Source organism: Pleurodeles waltl, chromosome 10, assembly GCF_031143425.1.
Source record: "Pleurodeles waltl isolate 20211129_DDA chromosome 10, aPleWal1.hap1.20221129, whole genome shotgun sequence".
In the NCBI taxonomy this organism is placed as follows: Eukaryota; Metazoa; Chordata; class Amphibia; order Caudata; family Salamandridae; genus Pleurodeles; species Pleurodeles waltl.
The window spans coordinates 437,503,724-437,522,689 of NC_090449.1; the positions used below are offsets into that span (position 1 = coordinate 437,503,724).

Sequence of the window (18,966 nt, forward strand, 5' to 3'; positions counted from 1 at the left end):
TATTTTCTGATAGATTATATAACAAGCTTACCCTCATATGTCCAAGATACTGGAGACTTTTTAAGAAGGATATTTCTTATCTGGAAGACCGATTTCATTATGGAAACCTACTCAAATGCTGTTCAGCATGATCAGATGGTGCCTCTGCAATAATTATTTTCTGTTTGACAGGAAGCTGTTCAGACATGTCAGGGGCATTGCTATCGGCACCTGCTTCACCCCCAACTATGCTATTTTGTATATGGGCTGGTGAGAGAAGTAGGTGCTGCCAAGTTGGTGCACTGAAGAATGGGAAAAATAAATTTAGATGATTGGTTTATTACATGGAAAGTGTCAATATACAGCACCTCCAGATTTGTGGCCAAAATTAACAGCAATTAATTCAATGTAAAGTCTTCTGGTGATATTGGTGCAAAAGAAGTGCATTTCCTTGATCTGTGTATGTAGATAATGGTAATCCCGCATGAAACTGTATTGGAAACCAACTGCAGGAAACACCATTCTGCATACCTCAAGCTCACATCTGTATAATTTTGAAATGCAATATCCTCTATGCAGAGAATTTGGGAATCAAGAGAAACTGCAGTGAAAGGGTTGCCTGTAAGCAGGTGCAGGAGGAATTAGCGTAACCCTTTTATCGGAGGCTACAGTAATGAGATAATTTACCAGGCAAGACAAAAAGCAAGTGTGACTAACCGAGAGAAATTAATATTTATTTAGAAACCTCGGGAAAGTCAAATAAACAGGACAGGAATAGGAAAGTTGATTGATTACAGGGTTCAGCCAAGTTCATGGTGCCATCAGAAAAATTCTACCTAAATACTGCTTCTAATAAAGAGTGATCCAATTGTAGGTAAAACTGTGCACAATAAGCCCCTCATCACTTTTAGGAGAGTCAAGTTTGTGAGGCAGGAATTTGTGAGTAGTAGCCTGGAAATGACAGGTCATACAACGTGGCTAATAAGTACAAATGGGTTTAGAAAATGCCACAAATGAAAGGCTTGTCAGGGTTGCATTAATGCTAAATTGTCTCACCACTCACCAGCATGCCACTTAAAGTATGAGGAGCCCTACATTGGAAAAGAGTTTGTCGTATACATTCCCAAGTGCCCATGTCCAAAGCAATATGTTAGTAGTACGTCTCTAAAGGCACATAAACTTATTCTCCAACCTGTGCGAGTTACCAAATGTTGATAGGAGCTATCCTGTAGCGCGTCACTTTCAGGAAATGCACGGAAGTAACATAGGTGGTTTGAAATATTTCAGAATTTATTCAGTGCCTAGAAACCCACGAGATAGAAGCAACTCTGTAGATTAGAGAAACCACTTAGAATTTAATGTGTGTATCGACATGTCTTTGACTTTACTCAGAAATTTTGGACTTCAAGTTTTACCGTATCTTTTCGAAAAAAATACTAACATTATTATGCCAATGTACTCATTTTTGCTTGTGATGACAGGGAAGGCGTTTGTTGAGCAAATAAAAATCAGTTGTGAATTATATTTCAGCTACTCAACATTTAAATTTAAAAAAGAAAAATTTCATGAGCTTGTTTCGTATGTCTGTTGGTGACACAGGAGGTGATTTTGTGTAGAAATAGTTGTACACACAAGCCGATCTTTGTTTGTGAAAAAGGCTGCTTAGTGTGGCCAAAACGCATCAATGGTGGAAAAGCAAAAAATCATTGTACTTTCACTTTCTGAACGTCGAAGCAGTTCTTAACCGCAGCACGAATTTAGTAAATATTTTAGTACAGGCTGTCTTTTTTTTCGACACCATCCTTGATTTGGCTACTGCGCAGTTTCCAGCCAGTGTGAAGAGACCACCATTGACAGAGGAGCTGCATGTTTTTTTAACTTTCCAAGTGTGGTTTGCAGGAGACAGAGTGTAGGTTGTGCGATGGCTGTGCTTAGTAGTTCTCTGTGCAGCTCGCATGACTAGGATGGGTTGCACACCTGTTGTGTTATATTTCCAATGTGCGTATGTGATATTGTCTCAGGAAGGGTGGAAGGGGTGTGGTAACTTGTATGTATGTTTTCCTCAGTGTGTTTATTCGTAATGACTGTTACATGTAGATATAATTTTGTGCATTGAGTGAGTGAGTGATGTAGTGTGGTGAAATGCACTAGGTATCATGTACACAAGGGGTATGGGCGGATCTTAGTGAACCAACTTTCAAGGTCTGTCCGACTAGTGATAAGATCACTCTTTTCTGTGATCTAGCTCAAGATACTGGTTGTGATCACCGTGTCTTGAAGACCTGTTTTGGGGAAGGGTGGGAATAGGTGGTCTCACACTCATTATAGTGTCATACTTCATCATTTGATCACCGATCTCCACCCAGGTAGGATATTACCACCTGGGTGGACTCAACCTCGTGGTTAAAAGAACCTTGGGGGAGTGCTGAAATGTGTAAATAGTTCTTGTTTTAGGGAGGTAGTATGGTGTCTTGTACCTCCCCTCTCTCTCTCTATGTGTAAACGGAATGCACTAGGTATGCTAGTTGCATGAATATGTGCGCCCTGTCAGTTGCTGGCAGCCTGTGTTTGGATGATCGCAATACCTGGTGAGGCTTATATGTAATATCTTTCGATGTAACCCAGAACAACGAGTAGAGAAGATTTTTTTTGTAGACCTTGCTTGGAAGTCATTTCTTTACAATGTATGAGTTTTAATCTGGTAATCTCTTGTTAACACTTTTGGCATGTTTAATGTTGTAGTGAGTAGTGCCCCTAAAGAGTCCCACAACAACGATGCTGTGTAATAGTGGAGCAAAGTATTAAAAAAAAATGATGAATGAAATGCTTGAAATATTCTCGGCCACTGGTAATTACTTGTGCTGCATCCCAGCGCATCATTATTTAGCACAACATGCCACCTAAGTTTGGACCTGGCCATTTTTCATGATGGTGTAGTTTCTAGGGGTTAACATAGAAGTTAGTTAACCACGTTATTTCCTTGGGAATATTCACTCCAACTACTTTTGGTAATAGACTTTTTTTTTTAAAACATTTTTACTGGTTATAATCTAGCTAGTTGGTCATAAAGGTTTCAATATTCTGTTTTTATAAGCCTTGAAATAGTCCCTTGGGGGTGCATAACATGTCGGCTGAATTCTTTAATCATCAAGATCGTCAGTTTATTTGGAACCTTGTTTCTATTGTCAAGAATTACGTTTTTTTTTTATTTATAGATAGCTAAAACTGAGTGAAGGATTATTTTCTGTGTGCAATATTGGGATTTTTTATCACGGCAATAATGTATACTAAAACTACTTAATTTTTTTTCTAAGGACTCTCAATCTACTAACTGAGTGCTCCGCTACTTCTATTGACATAATATGCAAATCACTCTTGACCCTGCTTCAGTGGAAACCATACAGCCCGAACTGCTAGGCCAGGTCCTCCCTGAACCGGAACACAATCAACCTAAGGCCGATTTTGTCCTTATTAGGGCTCATCAGTCGGGTATAGCTTTGTTCCAGTGGCAAACTGTGCACATTCGGTCATAGTGCTTTGTTTACAAATGTTGTAACCTTAACCCCTTTAATGCGGGCGTCGGCCACTGGCCGACGCCCGCACTACCTCCCTGGTGCGGGTCACGAGCAGTGGCCAACACATGGGAGGATTTTCTTTTTTTTTTTTTTTAAGCCCTGAGAGACACGGAAGAGCTTCTGTGTCTCCTCCCGCCCGCCCCTTTGTGACATCAGTGTTGTTTTCCCCATCGGAGCCGCTTCCTGCTCCGATGGGGAAAACGGCCTTCCCCATGTTCGGGAAGGCCTCGTATGAAAGGGGAGACTCTCCCCTTTCATACGAGGCCTTTCTGAACGCGTTTCCTGGGCCTCGATCGCAGCACAGCTGCAATCGAGGGCCAGGAAACGCCACTAGACACCAGGGATTTCTCTTGGGGGGGGGAGGGTCGGCCCCCCTAGGAAAACGGTCCCCCCCCCCACCCCCCCCTCCTCCCAGGCCATATTTTTAAATTTCAATGTTGGGGCCCCCTCGGGGGGGGGGGGGGGGGAAATCACGCCACCCCAGAGGCAAATGTTTTTTTTTTTAATAACGAAATTGACAGGGGGTCGCCCATAGGCAGGGCGACCCCCTGTTGGGCCATATTTTTTAATTTCAATGTTGGGGCCCCCTTGGGGGGCGCGATCGCGCCACCCCCATGGGCTAATTTAAATAAATAAATAACGAAATTGACAGGGGGTCACCCGTAGGCAGGGCGACCCCCTGTGGGGGCCATTTTCTTTTTTTTTTTGTAGTTTTAGGGTTTCCCTGGGGTCCATTTTGTCCCCCAAGGCAACCCTACAACTACCAAAAAAAATACACACACATATATATATATATATATATATATATATATATATATATATATATATACACACACACACACACAAATATATTTGCCACCAGTTGTCTTGCAGTTGCAGCTTGCTTCTTCAAAGCAGTGTACACACTTCAACTGACGCATTTCAACTGTAGCTTTTAGGCAGCAATAAAGAAGTCAAGTAAGTCTTGTGATTATTTTTTTTTGCTGCAAAAGGATCAGACTTTTGTCTAGTGGCAGTTTTAGTGCCATAAAGAAGCGCAGAAGGTTTATATGACTACTGCAAAGAACAAATCTGTATTTTATGTAAATAGCTGAGTACATTAGTAAAGTCAGCCACTACCTGCGCTATAATACAAATGAAATGTATGTGCGGGGTGGCTGTGGAGGGATGAAGAGCACGTTTGCTGGGTGGTAATGCGGGAATCCGAGGAGGAGGACATGGGAGTGGGAGCACCAATAATGATTGTTGGACTGGGCGCAGGAGGTGCTAAAGACTGTGACGAATGGTATGTGACCAGATGTTTGAGTGTCTTGAAAGAAAGTGCTGATTGAGGGAAGAAGCGCAGGTAAGGTGTCCTCTACTGTTGCACGTATCTCACACACACACACACACACACACACCAGCAATTTTGTGACAGTCTATGTAGGCTAGTGTTTTAGAGCAACAGTTTAGCCAATAGCAGAAATGGCATCTTGATGGATGACTGCTGCTGACGTCACTCTGGTTATAGAGGACAGCTCTGACATAGGATCAGAAACTGAGACAGCAGATACTGAGACCGCATCTGAGGGATCGGACAATCTTGCAGACTCTGGGAGTGATTTTTCAGTTGGAGGAGTCCCACTGGATAACTCCTTCCAGTAAATTGTGAGGGAGGTGATGAGGGCAGTCCTTTTGTCCCTTTGCGAGCACAGTCTGTGCAACAGGGCAATAGTGGGTTAGCCCAACCCAGAGAGCAGGTGAATGCGGGGGCAAGCACAGAGAGGGTGCTCTCTTGGGAGCTCCCCAATTTAGTTCAGCCCCGAATTCCACTGCCCAAATTGTATTGTGGAGACATCAAAATTGTCAAACAAACTGGTTTTGTAAAGCAGGCACTGTGTTTTTGATCCTGGGTTCGGCGGCCCAGGGAAACATACTAAACCCAAACATTTCTGGAAACTAGACATCCGGGGGAGTTCAGAGGTGTGACGTGTGTGAATTCCCCAAAGTTTTCTTACCCAGAATACCCTGCAAATCTGAAATGTTGAATAAAAACTCTAGTTTTCTTGCATTTCTGTCACACAAACTACAGAGGAATATGATGCAATCCACAAAATTCCTACCACCCAGTGATTCCTCACCTTTCCTGATAAAAACGCTACCCCACTTGAGTGCCTATACCTAGTGCCTGCGTAAGGAATGGATCACCCCAGGGTCAACAGTTGCCTCATGTAAGTACCAACATTGACTGTTGTGTGATCTATTCCTGTCGGGGGCACTAGGCCTACCCACACAAGTGAGGTACCATTTTTATCGGGAGACTTGGGGGGAAAGCTGGGTGGAAGGACATTTGTGGCTTCTCTCAGATTCCAGAACTTTCTATCACCGAAATGTGAGGAAAAAGTTTTTTTTCTCCCAAATATTGAGGTTAGCAAAGGATTCAGGGTAACAGAACCAGATCAGGTGTCTAGTTATCAAACCTGTGCAGGTTTGCTAGGTTTCCCTAGGTGCCAGCTGAGCTAGAGGCCAATGTTTAATGTTTACAGGTGCCTGTTGCTCTCACTTTGTTATGTCTGTACCTTTTAATTGAAATATTTATACTGTTACCTAGCCTCAATTGGCAAGGGCATGTATCCCTTTGCATAAAGGGAAGACCATCATTTCAAAAAGTTTCTTTCACATGGTGCATAACAAAACTATTAGGTTTAGTTTAATTGTATGCAGTCCACAACAAGTTGGTACTTTAAATTGCTCGGTATAACCCACTGAAGTTACATATTGAGTCTGTTTATTGGTGGGGGTATGGAGCTAGTGGAAAACATCCAGAAGGGAAGGTGAGAGTTTGGGTGTGACTACATTATGTGATTTATGGAGTTTTAGTCTTGCAGTGGTGTAGCTGTGATTGTTTCAGAAATGACCTGAACTGTACTTTGATTTATCATAGAGAATTGCTGTGTTTGAGATTCTGAAATGTTGATTGAGGTACAAAATGTGACGTGAAGCAAGTGGAGGCTTCCTTAACATAGGGACATCTATTTGAATTTTTTTGGCTTATGATGGAGCAGGCAATATTATGGAAAACTGTCTTTTATGGTGCCACAATGGGGCTTTCAGAGACCAGTATCGAGAGTGTTGCACACAGCAGTGTGGAACAAGACTAGAAACTGTATGGTAATGCTGAAGATCGCATTGAGTAAGAAGGCTTTAATTTGTGGAGAAGACTTGGTTGAAGCCTTTTATCCACTGCACTTGTTAAAGGAGTGCACCTGGAGGGAGTGTTGGTGGGTTGCTAGGTAAATCTGAGCACTCTTGTGCAAAAGGTGAGACATGGTGTGGTCCTGTGTAGCTCCAATTCTACGTTCCAGGATTGAATTTCTGGGTTATTCATTGTCTTCTCCAATAAGGTGAACAGATTCTTTCTTTGTCAGGGTCCGCTTATGGTATGCAGTGGAAATCCAGATATGTGGTTAAGGCTCAACCTCAGTTGGTGGAACTTGATTAATAGGGGATGGTTGACTACTGTGGTAGATAGACCAGCGCGGTCATAACCCTGATTGTGAGTCCTGCAGTACATGGATGCTTGCAACTACTATGATTCTCTTTTTCCTCCTAGTCTTATTGATGTTTCTTTAAATCCCTAGTTGATGGATGCTGTGATGCTGCAACTGACCAGAGCTCGGAATCGTCTTACTACACCAGCCACTTTGACTCTTCCTGAGATTGCCTCAAGCAGCTTGACGGTAAACATTTCAAAAATTAGATTGCGGCTTATGTGATGATTTGAAGTTGTGCAGGAGTTTCTCTATATACAGGGTTTACTCTAGCCTATGGAGTGGCTCTTTCCTTGTACCCTGAACGAGTTAGAGGTTTTTGAGAGGCCCAAACCCTTCTTCCTTTTTATTGAGATAGGTTGAATTGTAATGTTTTGGAGTTTGGTGGCCATTGTGTACCTCATAGAGATTTCTAGCTGCAGATTCCTTACCTTGGAATTCCCTGATGTCGGCTTCGAATCCGAATTTTGTTGCTGAGCAATACTCTGTGCGTGCCATCGGGTGGTGTCGTTCAGATCCACGTGCGTCGTTCGGCTCCACGTCTGTGACGTCACGGTCGCCTTTAAAGGCACTGCTGCCGGTTAAGCGCAGGTCTGGGATCGAGCTACCCTCTGCCTTTTTTGGCATGCTTTTTTCTACCTTTTTGTCAAACATTTTTTTTCGTCTGTGCGAGATGTCTTCGAGGATGACAGGGTTCAAGCCGTGTGGAGCCTGCCTTTGCACCATGTCAGTGACGGACCCCCATCAGGTATGTCTCTGGTTTCTCGACCGAGACCATGACTCAGTCTTGTTCCGACTGCCGGGCTATGGCCCAGAAAGCTTTGAGAGAGCGGTCTCTGAAGCTCATGGCGGCCGGTAGTCGACGTTGGTAGGCGTGACTCCTAGGAGGTCACAGTCCCGCTTGAGGAGGTGGTCACGGGACCGCTTCAGGAACCGTAGGTCCTCTTCTTCTGATTCGAGGTCCTCCGGGCACTCTGGGAAGATGCAGAAAAAGAAGTCCAAGTGGACTTCGACTTTGCCACACCCGACGGGCGTATCGGGAACGTTCTGAGCACGGTTCTGCGGAGCGGATGCCAGGGCTGACTTTGCGTCTTCCCCTATCCGAAAGCTGGAGCGACCCCCCCGCTCAATTTAAAGAATTGTACGAAGCCATGAACCTCGTATTTGAGCGCACTGACCCTGCTGGTGGGTCTTCGGGGTCAGCAGGGGCCCCATTGGGTTCAAAGCCGGCGGCTTCAGCCTCTGCGCCGTTGGGGACTCCAGGATCCCATATCTGATCCGGATCGATGCCGGTTCCACACAGTCTGCCTCCTCTGGCATTGGTCCCGACGTTGACGCCCCCCCAAAATCGGTGCCTACTGGTGGGTGAGCCCCATCCTCATTCAGGATGCTTCGGAGCCAGAATGATATTGTACGACACCGATTCTGACTTCGACGGTGCCAGCAGGGCCCAGATCAGTGCCTGAGGCTTATTTCGGACAGCCAGGCACAGGTGAGGAATGGGAGGGGTCTGAGGACCCTTTGGAATATGGATTGGAGCTGGGCTGTTATGAGGCTGTGGGTGAAGCCAGTGGACTGGATACTTCTCCAGATACTAGCATGCTCTCACCTCCTTCTGTGGCTACGGAGGAGGGAGCTTCATATGCCATGGTGGTGCGTAGAGCAGCTGAGGTATTGGAGCTAGCGCTTCCAACGGTGCTGGTCAGGACTAACATCCTGACAGAGGTGCTTCAGCCGGGGGTTTCTACATTGGAGTCAATGTTATCCTTCAGTGAAGACCTTACTGATGTCCTGCTGGGGACGTGGTCCAAACCCAGCACAGGGTCTCCTATAAATAGGACAATCGGTCGCCGCCATCGACCAGCTCGTACTGACCCTAGTTTTCTCACCCAAAACCCCACCCCAGAGAGCTTGGTGGTCCAAGCCTCCACTTTCCATGGTGCCTTCCCTTCTGCTCACCCGGATAGAAAATCCAAGAGGCTGGACCAACTTGGCGTAGGAGGCTGGCCTGGTTTTGTAGTGGGTACCAAAGGTACTTACACCTATACAATGTCCAGTTATCCCTTATTAGTGAAATGTAGGCAGTGTTCCAGCAGCTTAGGCTGTCTAGAGGTAGCTTGTAACAGAGCGGCTGAACTAGGAGACATGCAAAGGTCTTGCAATACCTCAGTAGTCACACAGTACTCAAACACATGAAAGAAATTACTCAGTATAACAAAAATCAAGGTACTTTATTTTGGTGACACAAATGCCAAAAATACCTTAGAGACTATACTCCCTTAGGAGGTAAGTATTATACACACTATATACACTAGTATCCAAAAACAGGTAAGTACACAGTCGGAAAACAGTGCAAATAGTGAAAATCACAATAGGTTGTAATGGGCCTAGGGCGAACACATACCATATACTAAAATAGTGAAACGCGAAAGACCGTTTCCCACCTAGGCAAGTGTATTGTGTAGAGGGGCGCTGGGAGTGTAAGAAAACACAAAAGTTAAGTAGTAGAACCCACCCCAGAGCCCAGGAAAGCAGGAGTAAATCACAATAAGGCCGCACACAAGCCTTGGCAACTGCAAGTCACGCGGTTGCATGGGGGTACTGTCTTACGTGGGGAGGCATGCTCTTAGCTCCACCAAAGTTGGACAGCTGGACGTTTGGACTGTCGGGGTCACTTTAGCTCACCACCCGTGTTGCTGGATCCACTCTTGTCGTCTGGAGAGGGGACCCACGCCACCGGTCGTCGCTGCAGAGAGGTGTCTGCTGAAGCAGGGAAGTGACTCCGTCACTCCACGGGAGATTCCTTCTGTTCTTCTGGTGCATGCTGAAGACAGTCAGTCCTTGGAGGCAGGACGACCTGGAAACTGTCGGTAGAAGATGAAGTAAAGGATCCAGAGGATTCCTACTGGAGTCTTGCAATCCAAATCTGAGGAAACACCCTAATTAGCCCTGAAAGGGGGATTGGCCACCTAACCAGGTAAGCACCTATCGGCAGGGCTCTGCAAAACCCAGGGACATTCTGGAGGAGCTCTGGGCACCACCCCTGGGGTGGTGATGGACAGGGGAGTGGTCACTCCCCCTTTCCTATGTCCAGTTTCATGCCAGAGCAGGGACTGGGGGTCCCTAAACCAGTGTAGACTGGATTATGCAAGGAGGGCACCATCTGTCCCCTTCAAATCATTTCCAGAGGCTCTGGGAGGCTACCCCTCCCATGCTTGTAACACCTATTTCCAAAGGGAGAGGGTGTAACACTCCTCTCCAAAAGGAAATGGTTTGTTCTGCCTTCCTGGGCTTCAGCTGCTCAAGCAACAGGAGTACAGAAACCTGTCTGTGAGGTGGCAGCAGCTGGGGCTGCCTCAAACCTCAAAGCTGGTATGGCATTACTGGGGGTCGACTGTGGAGCCCCCAAAGTGCATGGGATTGTGCAACCGATACTGGAATCTCCTGGGACCCCAATGCCCTGGGTTCTTAAGTACCATATACTAGGGACTTATAAGGGGTAACCAGTATGCCAATTTGGAGTGAAATACTGGGTTACCAGTATGTTGTGGTCAATTTGAAAACAGAGAGAGCATAAGGACTGCGGTCCTGGTTAGCAGGACTCCAGTGACACAGTCAACCATACTTTCAAAAACAGTGAAACATACTGACAGGCAGGCCATAATCCATAAGCACTGGGGTTCTGGCTAGCAGGATCCCAGTGACACAGTCAGTACACACCGACATCAGGAAGAAATCGGGGGTAACATGCCAAAAAGAGGGTACTTTCCTACACTTGGGAAGAAGAGGTTTTCTTCCTCCAGCCCGGCCTTAAGGTCTGTAAACAACTCATTCCTGATAGGCTGTTTTTCCCATACTTTATGGGATACAGTGGCACAGGTGCTGCCCCAGGTCCCGAAGGACCTGCAGGACACTCTCGCTCAAGCCGTCAAAGATGGGAGAGATGCAGCCAAGCTTATGATTCCGTGTGGTTTGGACACAACCGACTCACTGGGAGGGCGACTTCATGGACAGTGGCCCTTCGTCCCCACGCCTGGCTTTCTACGTCTGACTTTTCGGGGGATGTCCAGGCAAACCTGATGGACATGCCTTTCAATGGCTCACGCCTTTTTGGAGAAAAGGCAGACTCTGCGCTTGAGTGGTTCAAGGACTCTTGACCTACGGCCAGATCTTTGGGCCTCTTGGTGCCTGCTTGCCAGTAGTCTGCCTTTTGCCCCTTTTGAGGCCTCGGAAGGGGTGTGGTACCAATTCACCCACAGGTAGGCCACCGTCTCCCATCATCATCAGCATCCAGTGCGAGGACGAGGTTGTGGTATCTTCAGACCCAGTGGTCGACCTCCACCCAAGCCCCCTCTTCCACAGCACACAAGTCGTCCTAGTATGATTCTGCAAGACCATGCTCATCCAGTTGGAGGGAGGATTAAATTTCATCTCCCTCACTGGCGGTCCATAACATCTGACAAATGGGTCTTGTAGGTCATGCAGAAGGGCTATTCCCTCCCCTTCCAGTCTTTCCCTCCCTCTATGCCTCCTTTGAAAGAACAGCTGATGGAGGATCATTTAATCTTGCTCCGCGAGGAAGTTACGGCTCTCTTGGCCAAGGGATCCATAGAAAGGGTCCTGATGTCAGAAGTAGGCAGTGGTTGTTATTCCCCCTACTTTCTGATTCCAAAAAAGAAAAAGGGTCTTCGCCCTATCTTGGATTTAAGGGACGTCAGTCTCTTCCTCAAGAAAGAGAAATTCAGGATGCTCACTCTTGCTCAAGTCTTGTCTGCACTAGACCAAGGAGACTGGATGGTAGCGTTTGACTTGAAGGATGCGCATTTTCACATCCCCATCCTGCCCACCCACAGGCGTTACTTGCGGTTCAAGGTGGGCCACGAGCACTTTCAGTTTACTGTGCACCCCTTTGATCTCACCAGTACCCCTCAGGTGTTCACCAAGGTGATGATGGTGGTAGCAGCTTATCTGCACAGGTTAGGAATTTCAGTTTTTCCCTACCTCGACGACTGGCTGTTGAAGGCTCCTGCACCACAGGCTCTTGTCATCCACCCTCAAACGAAGGCAAACCTCCTGCATTTGCTGGGGTTCACTATAAACTTGCCCGAGTCACACCTGCCTCCCTCTCATAAGCTCCCTTTCATCGGAGCCGTTCTGGACACAGGGCAGTTTTGGGCTTATCCTCCTGAGCAGCAAGTCCAGGATATTTAGGTTATGATACTGATGTTTCAGCCTCTATCCTGGATTTCGGTGAGACAGACTCTAAAGCTGTTGAGACTTATGGCCTCCTGCATCCTGTTAGTCAAGCATGCCATGTGGCATATGAGGTCTCTGCAGTGGGACCTAAAGTTCCAGTGGGCGCAGCTTCAGGGAGATCTTACCGACACGGTTCAGATCTCGGAGGGAACTGCAAAAGACCTGTAGTGGTGGTCAGTGAACTGCGATTGGGTCATAGGCAGGCTCGTCTCCATTCCCCAGCCAGATCTCACAGTAGTGACAGATGTGTCACTTCTGGAATGGGGTGGCCATCTGGGAGAGGTGGATATCAGAGGCCTCTGGTCTCCGGCGGAATCAGGGCTCCATATCAACTTACTGGAGCTCTGGGCGATCCGACTGGCATTTAAAGCACTTCTTCCTGTTGTATAAGGGAAGATGGTGCAGGTGTTCATGGACAACACCACCGCAATGTGGTACTGCAGCAAGCAGGGTGGTGTGGGGTCGTGGACCCTTTTGTCAAGAGGCTCTGCTTCTCTGGACATGGCTGGAACAGCAGGGCATAACCCTGGTGGGTCAACACCTGGCAGGTTCTCCAAACACCAGGGCAGGCGTGCTCGCCGTCTGTGCCTAGCGGATCACAAATGGTATCTCCACCCGGAGGTGGTGCAAGGACTCTTTCAGCAGTGGGGAGATCCTTGGTTAGATCTGTTCGCCTCCGCAGAGAACGCGCAATGTCAGAAGTATTACATGTTGGAGTTTCCAAGGCAGCAATTGCTCGTCTATGCTTTTCCTCGCAAGCGGAGTTCAGGCCTTTTGTACACCTTTCCACCCATACCACTTCTTCCCAGATTTCTCAAGAAGATCAAGAACGGCCTGGCCCAAGTAATCCTAGTGGCTCTGGATTGGACCTGGAGAGTCTGCTATCCTGAGCTTCTGAAAATGAGCATCAATCCTCCAATCAGGTTGCCTCTTTGGAAGGCTATTCTGTTGCAGCAGCAGGGGAAGGTTCTCCACCCGAACCTGTCAACTTTGTGCCTTCATGCGTAGACCTTGAGCGGCAGCAGTTGGTGACTTTTGACCTTCCTCTCGAAGTATGTAAAGTTATTTTGGCAGGCAGGCAGGCGTCCCTCCACTAAAACGGTATACGCCTGCCGTTGGAAACCCTTTGTATATTACTTTGTTTATTATTGTACAGAAAGGTCTAGTGATCCTCTTTCTCTTCTCTTACTGATATCCTTCTCTTTATACTTTCTCTTGCCCAGCAGGGTTCTGCCTTGGGTACTCTCATCGGCTATCTTTCTGCCTTATCGGCATTCCTTCGGCTGCCTGACCAGCCTTCACTTTTCAAATCTCCCATTGTATATAGATTCCTCAAAGGGCTTGTACATATGTTTCCTCTCCAGCTGCTCACCATCAAGAAAGCCTGCTTAGTGCCAATAATGTCTGCCAGGAGGGAGAGTGAGATGCAGGCCATTTCATCCAAACCACTGTATCTCACCATATTTTCAGATAAGGTGGTTCTCAGAACTCATGCGTCTTTCCTCTCCAAGGTGGTGACCCCATTTCAACTAGGTCAGAACATCACCCTGCCCACCTTCTTTGTTCCACCGTATCCCTCTAAAGAAGAGGAGCGGCTCCACCGGCTTGACCCAAAAAGAGTGTTATTGTTCTACCTTGACCGCACAAAAGAGCTCCAGGTGGATGACCAACTCTTTGTGGCGTACGTGGAGCAAAGGAGGGTAGGGCAGAAGCTAACCATTTTGCGCTGGGTCGTTCTCTGCATCAAGGCCAGGAAGCAGGTTCCTGAAGGCTTGAGGGCTCATTCTACCAGGGGAAAAACTGCTACCACTGTGCTAGCTGTGGGCGTCACAGTCCTGGATATTTGTCAGTCAGCAACGTGGGCATCTTTACACATGTTTGCAAAACATTACTGCCTGGACAATCCGGTACAGAGAGACGGACACTTTGCCCGTTCAGTCCTACAGGACTTTTTAATGTAGTAGAGGTATCCGCAGCCCACAGTCACGAGGGTATGGATTGGATATTTATTAAAAGGTAAGGAATCTGCAACTAGAAATCTCTATCAGATGAACAAGTTACTTACCTTCGGCAACGCATTATCTGGTAGAGACTCTTATCTAGCTGCAGATTCCTTACACCCACCCATGCCTGACCGCTCTGCGGCTATGTCTAGTAGGGTTAGGGTTTGTCCCTTTCAGGGCCCTAGTTTTGCACAGACAAACTATTGGCTCTATCCATAACTCTGTGCTTCTGGCGTGGTAGTTCGTGGGTAAAAGAACTGACGTACGTGTGCCGGGGTGGTGCCTTAATAGGTGACTGTGATGTCACAGACGGCTCCAACGGTGCTGACGAAGCCTCGCGGAGCCGAACAAAGCATGCAGATCCGAACGACTCCACCCGACGACGCACGCAGGGTATTGCTCAGCAAAAAATTCGGGATTCAAAGCTGACGCCAGGGAATTCAAAGGTAAAGAATCTGCAGGTAGATAGTCTCTACCAGATAATACGTTACCAAAGGTAAGTAACTTGTTCTTCCCTAGAGCCCTTAATTTGCATAGAGGACATTAATTGCACCCTAAGGAGATGAAGGTTTTGTTTTTTATGTTACACTAAAACTGCAAGATAGAGCATTTTACATTTGTTCAAGTTGAGCTATGTAAATTTGTTTATCATTTTCCAAATTCAGATGGAAATTAGTATATGTGTCCTCTGTGCATGTATCTTAGCAAAACAAGTTCATAATGAGAAATTGATGTGGGTTTAACTACTGATTTTTCACAATTGTGCTATCAGTCAAATGACAATAATTTGAGTGCTACTTCCCTTGTCAAGCAAGTTTAGGATCATGAAATACTTACATTGCAAACCTCTTTACATAACCCTTTTAAAAAAAAAAAAAAAACTTTTCTATTGTGTTTTGTGCATAAGTTACAGTGATTATGCATTGCCCAGACACTTGTACAGGATTATTAAAACATCTTGTATGCTTAGGAGTTTTATTTTAAAGGTTTAGCAGAGGTAAACAATCAAACTGTTAACTGAAGAGATACACATGCAGGTCCTAACTTGTGTGTTTAGTCTTCAGCAGTTTATTTGGGGCCTTATAGGCAGAGTAGGTTGTGACCATCTGCTCCCAGCCACAAGTAGATCAGCCGTTGTCTCCTGGAGCCAGTAGGTACTGGCCTATCTGGTGGCTCCTCAACCATCTCTTGCGTACCGTCTGTAGACCCTGTAGACGTTGCAGTCATGTTTCGGGGTCTATTCAGAGACCGTATGAATGATTGTAGGGTCTCACTCCATATGTCGGAAAGAGGTTGCCTGCAAACCCTGCTTACCCGCTCTCTCCGACGGGCTTCCTCCTCCGCCCTTTTCCAGTACTTCAGTTCTGCTGCCCAACCATCATAGGTCGGGCCTTGTGCTGATTTCCAGGTCCTGACGATCTTTTTTCTGGCCAAGTTCAGGGCTTTTTTCCAGCTGGTTATTGCCCGCTTTCCTTGTTTTCGGTCTGTGGAACCCTTGCAGCAAGCAGACCTCTGGTGCCACCTCCATTGTTCTGCTGTGAGCCCCCAGACATTACATTTTTTACATTAGTCCAGTATGGTTGGACCCAGGGGCAGCTCCAGCTCTAAACCATATGCAGAAAGCTAGCCGACTTCATCAAGCCTTCAGGGCAGTGGCTAGGCTCACACCTATACAGGTTGCCAGTTTTCTTGGGTGTAAGATATGTATGATGAAAGAAAATAAATTGTGTGAAGTTCAGCCATGTGTTATGTGACACTTCTTATATGTATTCCAAAGTTTGATCCCACTCCTTATCTATGATTTCATGCCCCAATTCTGCCTCCCAGTTTGCTTTGACCTTAACCGGTTGCCTTCGTACCATAGCACTTAGTACCTTATATAGCCATGTAATAAGTAACCTCATATATTAAAAATTGCCATTAGGGAGGCTGTAGTCCTCTATTAGTTGGTCCGTAGTCTGGGGCTCTCTCTTTTGGTAGCAGCCCTCTACCATAGCATTGTCCAATTTAATACATTGTGCTAGATGTGTGCTTTGAAAAGCAAAGAATTATTCACACTTTGTGGGGGGGCCTGCCAGTAGTATTGCCATCGAGTACAGGGGGGCAGTATGCCATCAATTTAGTACACTTCCTCCTGCACCTCAGCGCTATGGACCTTAGTATCGGAGCAGTCTGTGGAACTGGTGTCTGTTCTATCAAGATAGCTACCCGGGCTCCTTGATTGGGGTCACCACCTACCCACCCCAACTCCCATCACCCCCTCACTATCTAGACAGTGGGCTATCAACTGCGGCTGTGCCGCCATAGTTAGAGGTCGAAAACTGGGACACTAAGGCTTCCAGAAGTAATTGTGCATTTAAGCGTATCCAAAGCAACCGTCTCCTTCCTGTGTCCCATATCAGCTTCCAGAACAGGGAGTGCAACTGTCGAAACCAGTGTCGGAGAACCCATACTGGTAACTTGACAAAAGATATGAGAGTCTGGCCAAGACTATCATGAGTAACATTTGTATCTGGGTTAAATCCTGGTCGCTGTTCTTGACATAACATAAAATGTTATCAGCATAGAGAGCTATAATGTGGGTGCCGTTCCGTAGTGGAATGCCTCAGTTTGTACACTCCGCTCAGGCTGCTGCTGCCAGAGGTTCTATTGCAATACCCAAAAGCAATGTGGATAGTGGACAGCCATGCCTGGTGCCATGGTTAATTGAATACTCGGGCAGACGAGTCTCCTGTCTGAACCTGTACCTGGGGTTCGGTATTGTGTTGGGATCCATCAGGACCATCCCTCTCCCAAGCCCATAGTTATGGTAGCCCCCAGGAAGCTCCAATGCACTGTAAAAAAAAAAAAACACCTTCTCAAGAGTCACTGAAGCTACCAGTGCGTGAGGAAACTAGACATCCACATTTTAATCCAATATCCTGTATAGTATACTTAGGTTATTCTAGGTAGTTCACGATTGTATAAAACTGTTTTGATAAGTATGAATCAGTGTTGTCATGTAAGGGTACAACCAAGTTGCACGTGCCTTGCTGAGTATTTTAAAATCGAGGTTCAGCATTGAAAGTGGTCAGTATGAGCTTGCATTCTCCCTGGGTTTACCCGGCTTTCGCTGGGGTACTATCAAAGCCTTCCATGTCATCCCCGGGAACTCTCCTTTTTCAAAGGCCATGAACTATACTTTGGTCAGATGCAGAGCCAAGAAATCAGAATGTTTGTTAAAAATCAGCCAGTAGTCTGTTGAGCCGTGGTCTTTATAATTCTTTCCAGTTCTTTTATGCCCCCTTGCTTTTCATTCTGAGTAATCTAGCCCCCAGTTTTTCCCTGGCTCAGTTTTCAGAGCCTGGCCCCATCAAAAGATTTAGATTTCTTCCCAGGGAGCCTCAGCTTGTGGTCTGTTCTGTTCTGTGTCCAATAGTAATAGAGGAATATTCCATTAACGCAGTCCTGATCATGTTACAAGGCTCTTTCTGGGGCCTGGACATTATCTGTGAGCCTCTTGACTCCGGTCTGATCAACCACACCAGCATCCTCCCTGGTTTGCCCTCTTCTTCGTGCACTCTGGTTTCATATACCCTGTAGTAGTGGCATCTGAATTTATCTGTAAATGTTTATGTATTCAGCTTTTCTACTGGCTAGATGCTGCATGGCTTCTGGTTTGTCAATCATCTCTAATTCTAACTTTTTTTTTACTGTCTTGTCCAGTAGTGTCAGCTCATTGTCCAGGTCCACCTGAATTCCTATAGTCTTACTCGGTAATCGCCTCTCATTGCTACCTATTCAGATGCAGATCACTCATTCAATGTAAAGTACTCAGTAACGGCCATGCAAAGTGATTCTCAGAAGGAGGGTTCGGTCAAGGAGCTAGGCCGCAGCTTTCAGTTAGGTATTGATGGAGAAGGTCATCCCATCTGGGATATGATTATGGGATTATGATCTTTGATTGTTCTCCCTAGATACTCTGAGCTCACTAGCAACAAGCCGAGTTGCCTTGAGCATACATTGATGCCACACACTGCAGAATAACGAGTAATCCTTGGTGTCTCTGTGATGTTTTCACCAGACATCTTCCAATTCCCAGTTACTTTGCCAGGTGGAGGACCCCTTAACTACTGATGGATTGTGCCTCTGGTATGGGCAGTGTGGGATGGTCTAGTCCCACATTTATTGCACAATTATAATCCTCACTATGTAGTAAAGGGCTTGTTAAGAATTGGCCTAGTTGCTGTGAGAGGGTGTCTAAATATTTAACATGGTCATATTTCACAGCAGTATGTTACCCAAGAAGAATTCCTGCTCTTCCCTAGTACCCATCAACCCTCCTTATCAATTTTTGTGAGTGTAAGGAAGAAGAGGACTCTGGTAGGGCACAAATAAGTGGTCTGCTAATATAAGCCTGATCGCAAAAAGTTGTCCCCTCCAACAGCGCTGGAGTCTTGTTGACTGTGAGGTGCATCTCTTGTAAGCACCCTGTGACACCCATGTAGCTCCCAAGTCGTGCCTCCTGTAGTCTTTCGCATATGGAAGAACCTTGTATGCGTCATTGTGTACCCACCTCTTGAACCCCATGGCAGCCAGGCAACGGCCCCACGCCCAAACAAATAGTAACTTGTCATATTGAAA

The 18,966-nt window shown here is 46.4% G+C and overlaps 1 protein-coding gene across 1 annotated transcript in view; it reads left to right on the plus strand.

Moving 5' to 3' along the window:
* The window catches only part of ROGDI (rogdi atypical leucine zipper), a 590,903-nt gene that overhangs the window by 252,427 nt on the left and 319,510 nt on the right, over positions 1 to 18,966 (plus strand). Inside the window, exon 7 of the mRNA XM_069210699.1 lies at positions 7,175 to 7,273. Coding sequence (XP_069066800.1) covers positions 7,175 to 7,273 — 99 coding nt within the window. The remainder of the gene's footprint in view (positions 1 to 7,174; positions 7,274 to 18,966) is intronic.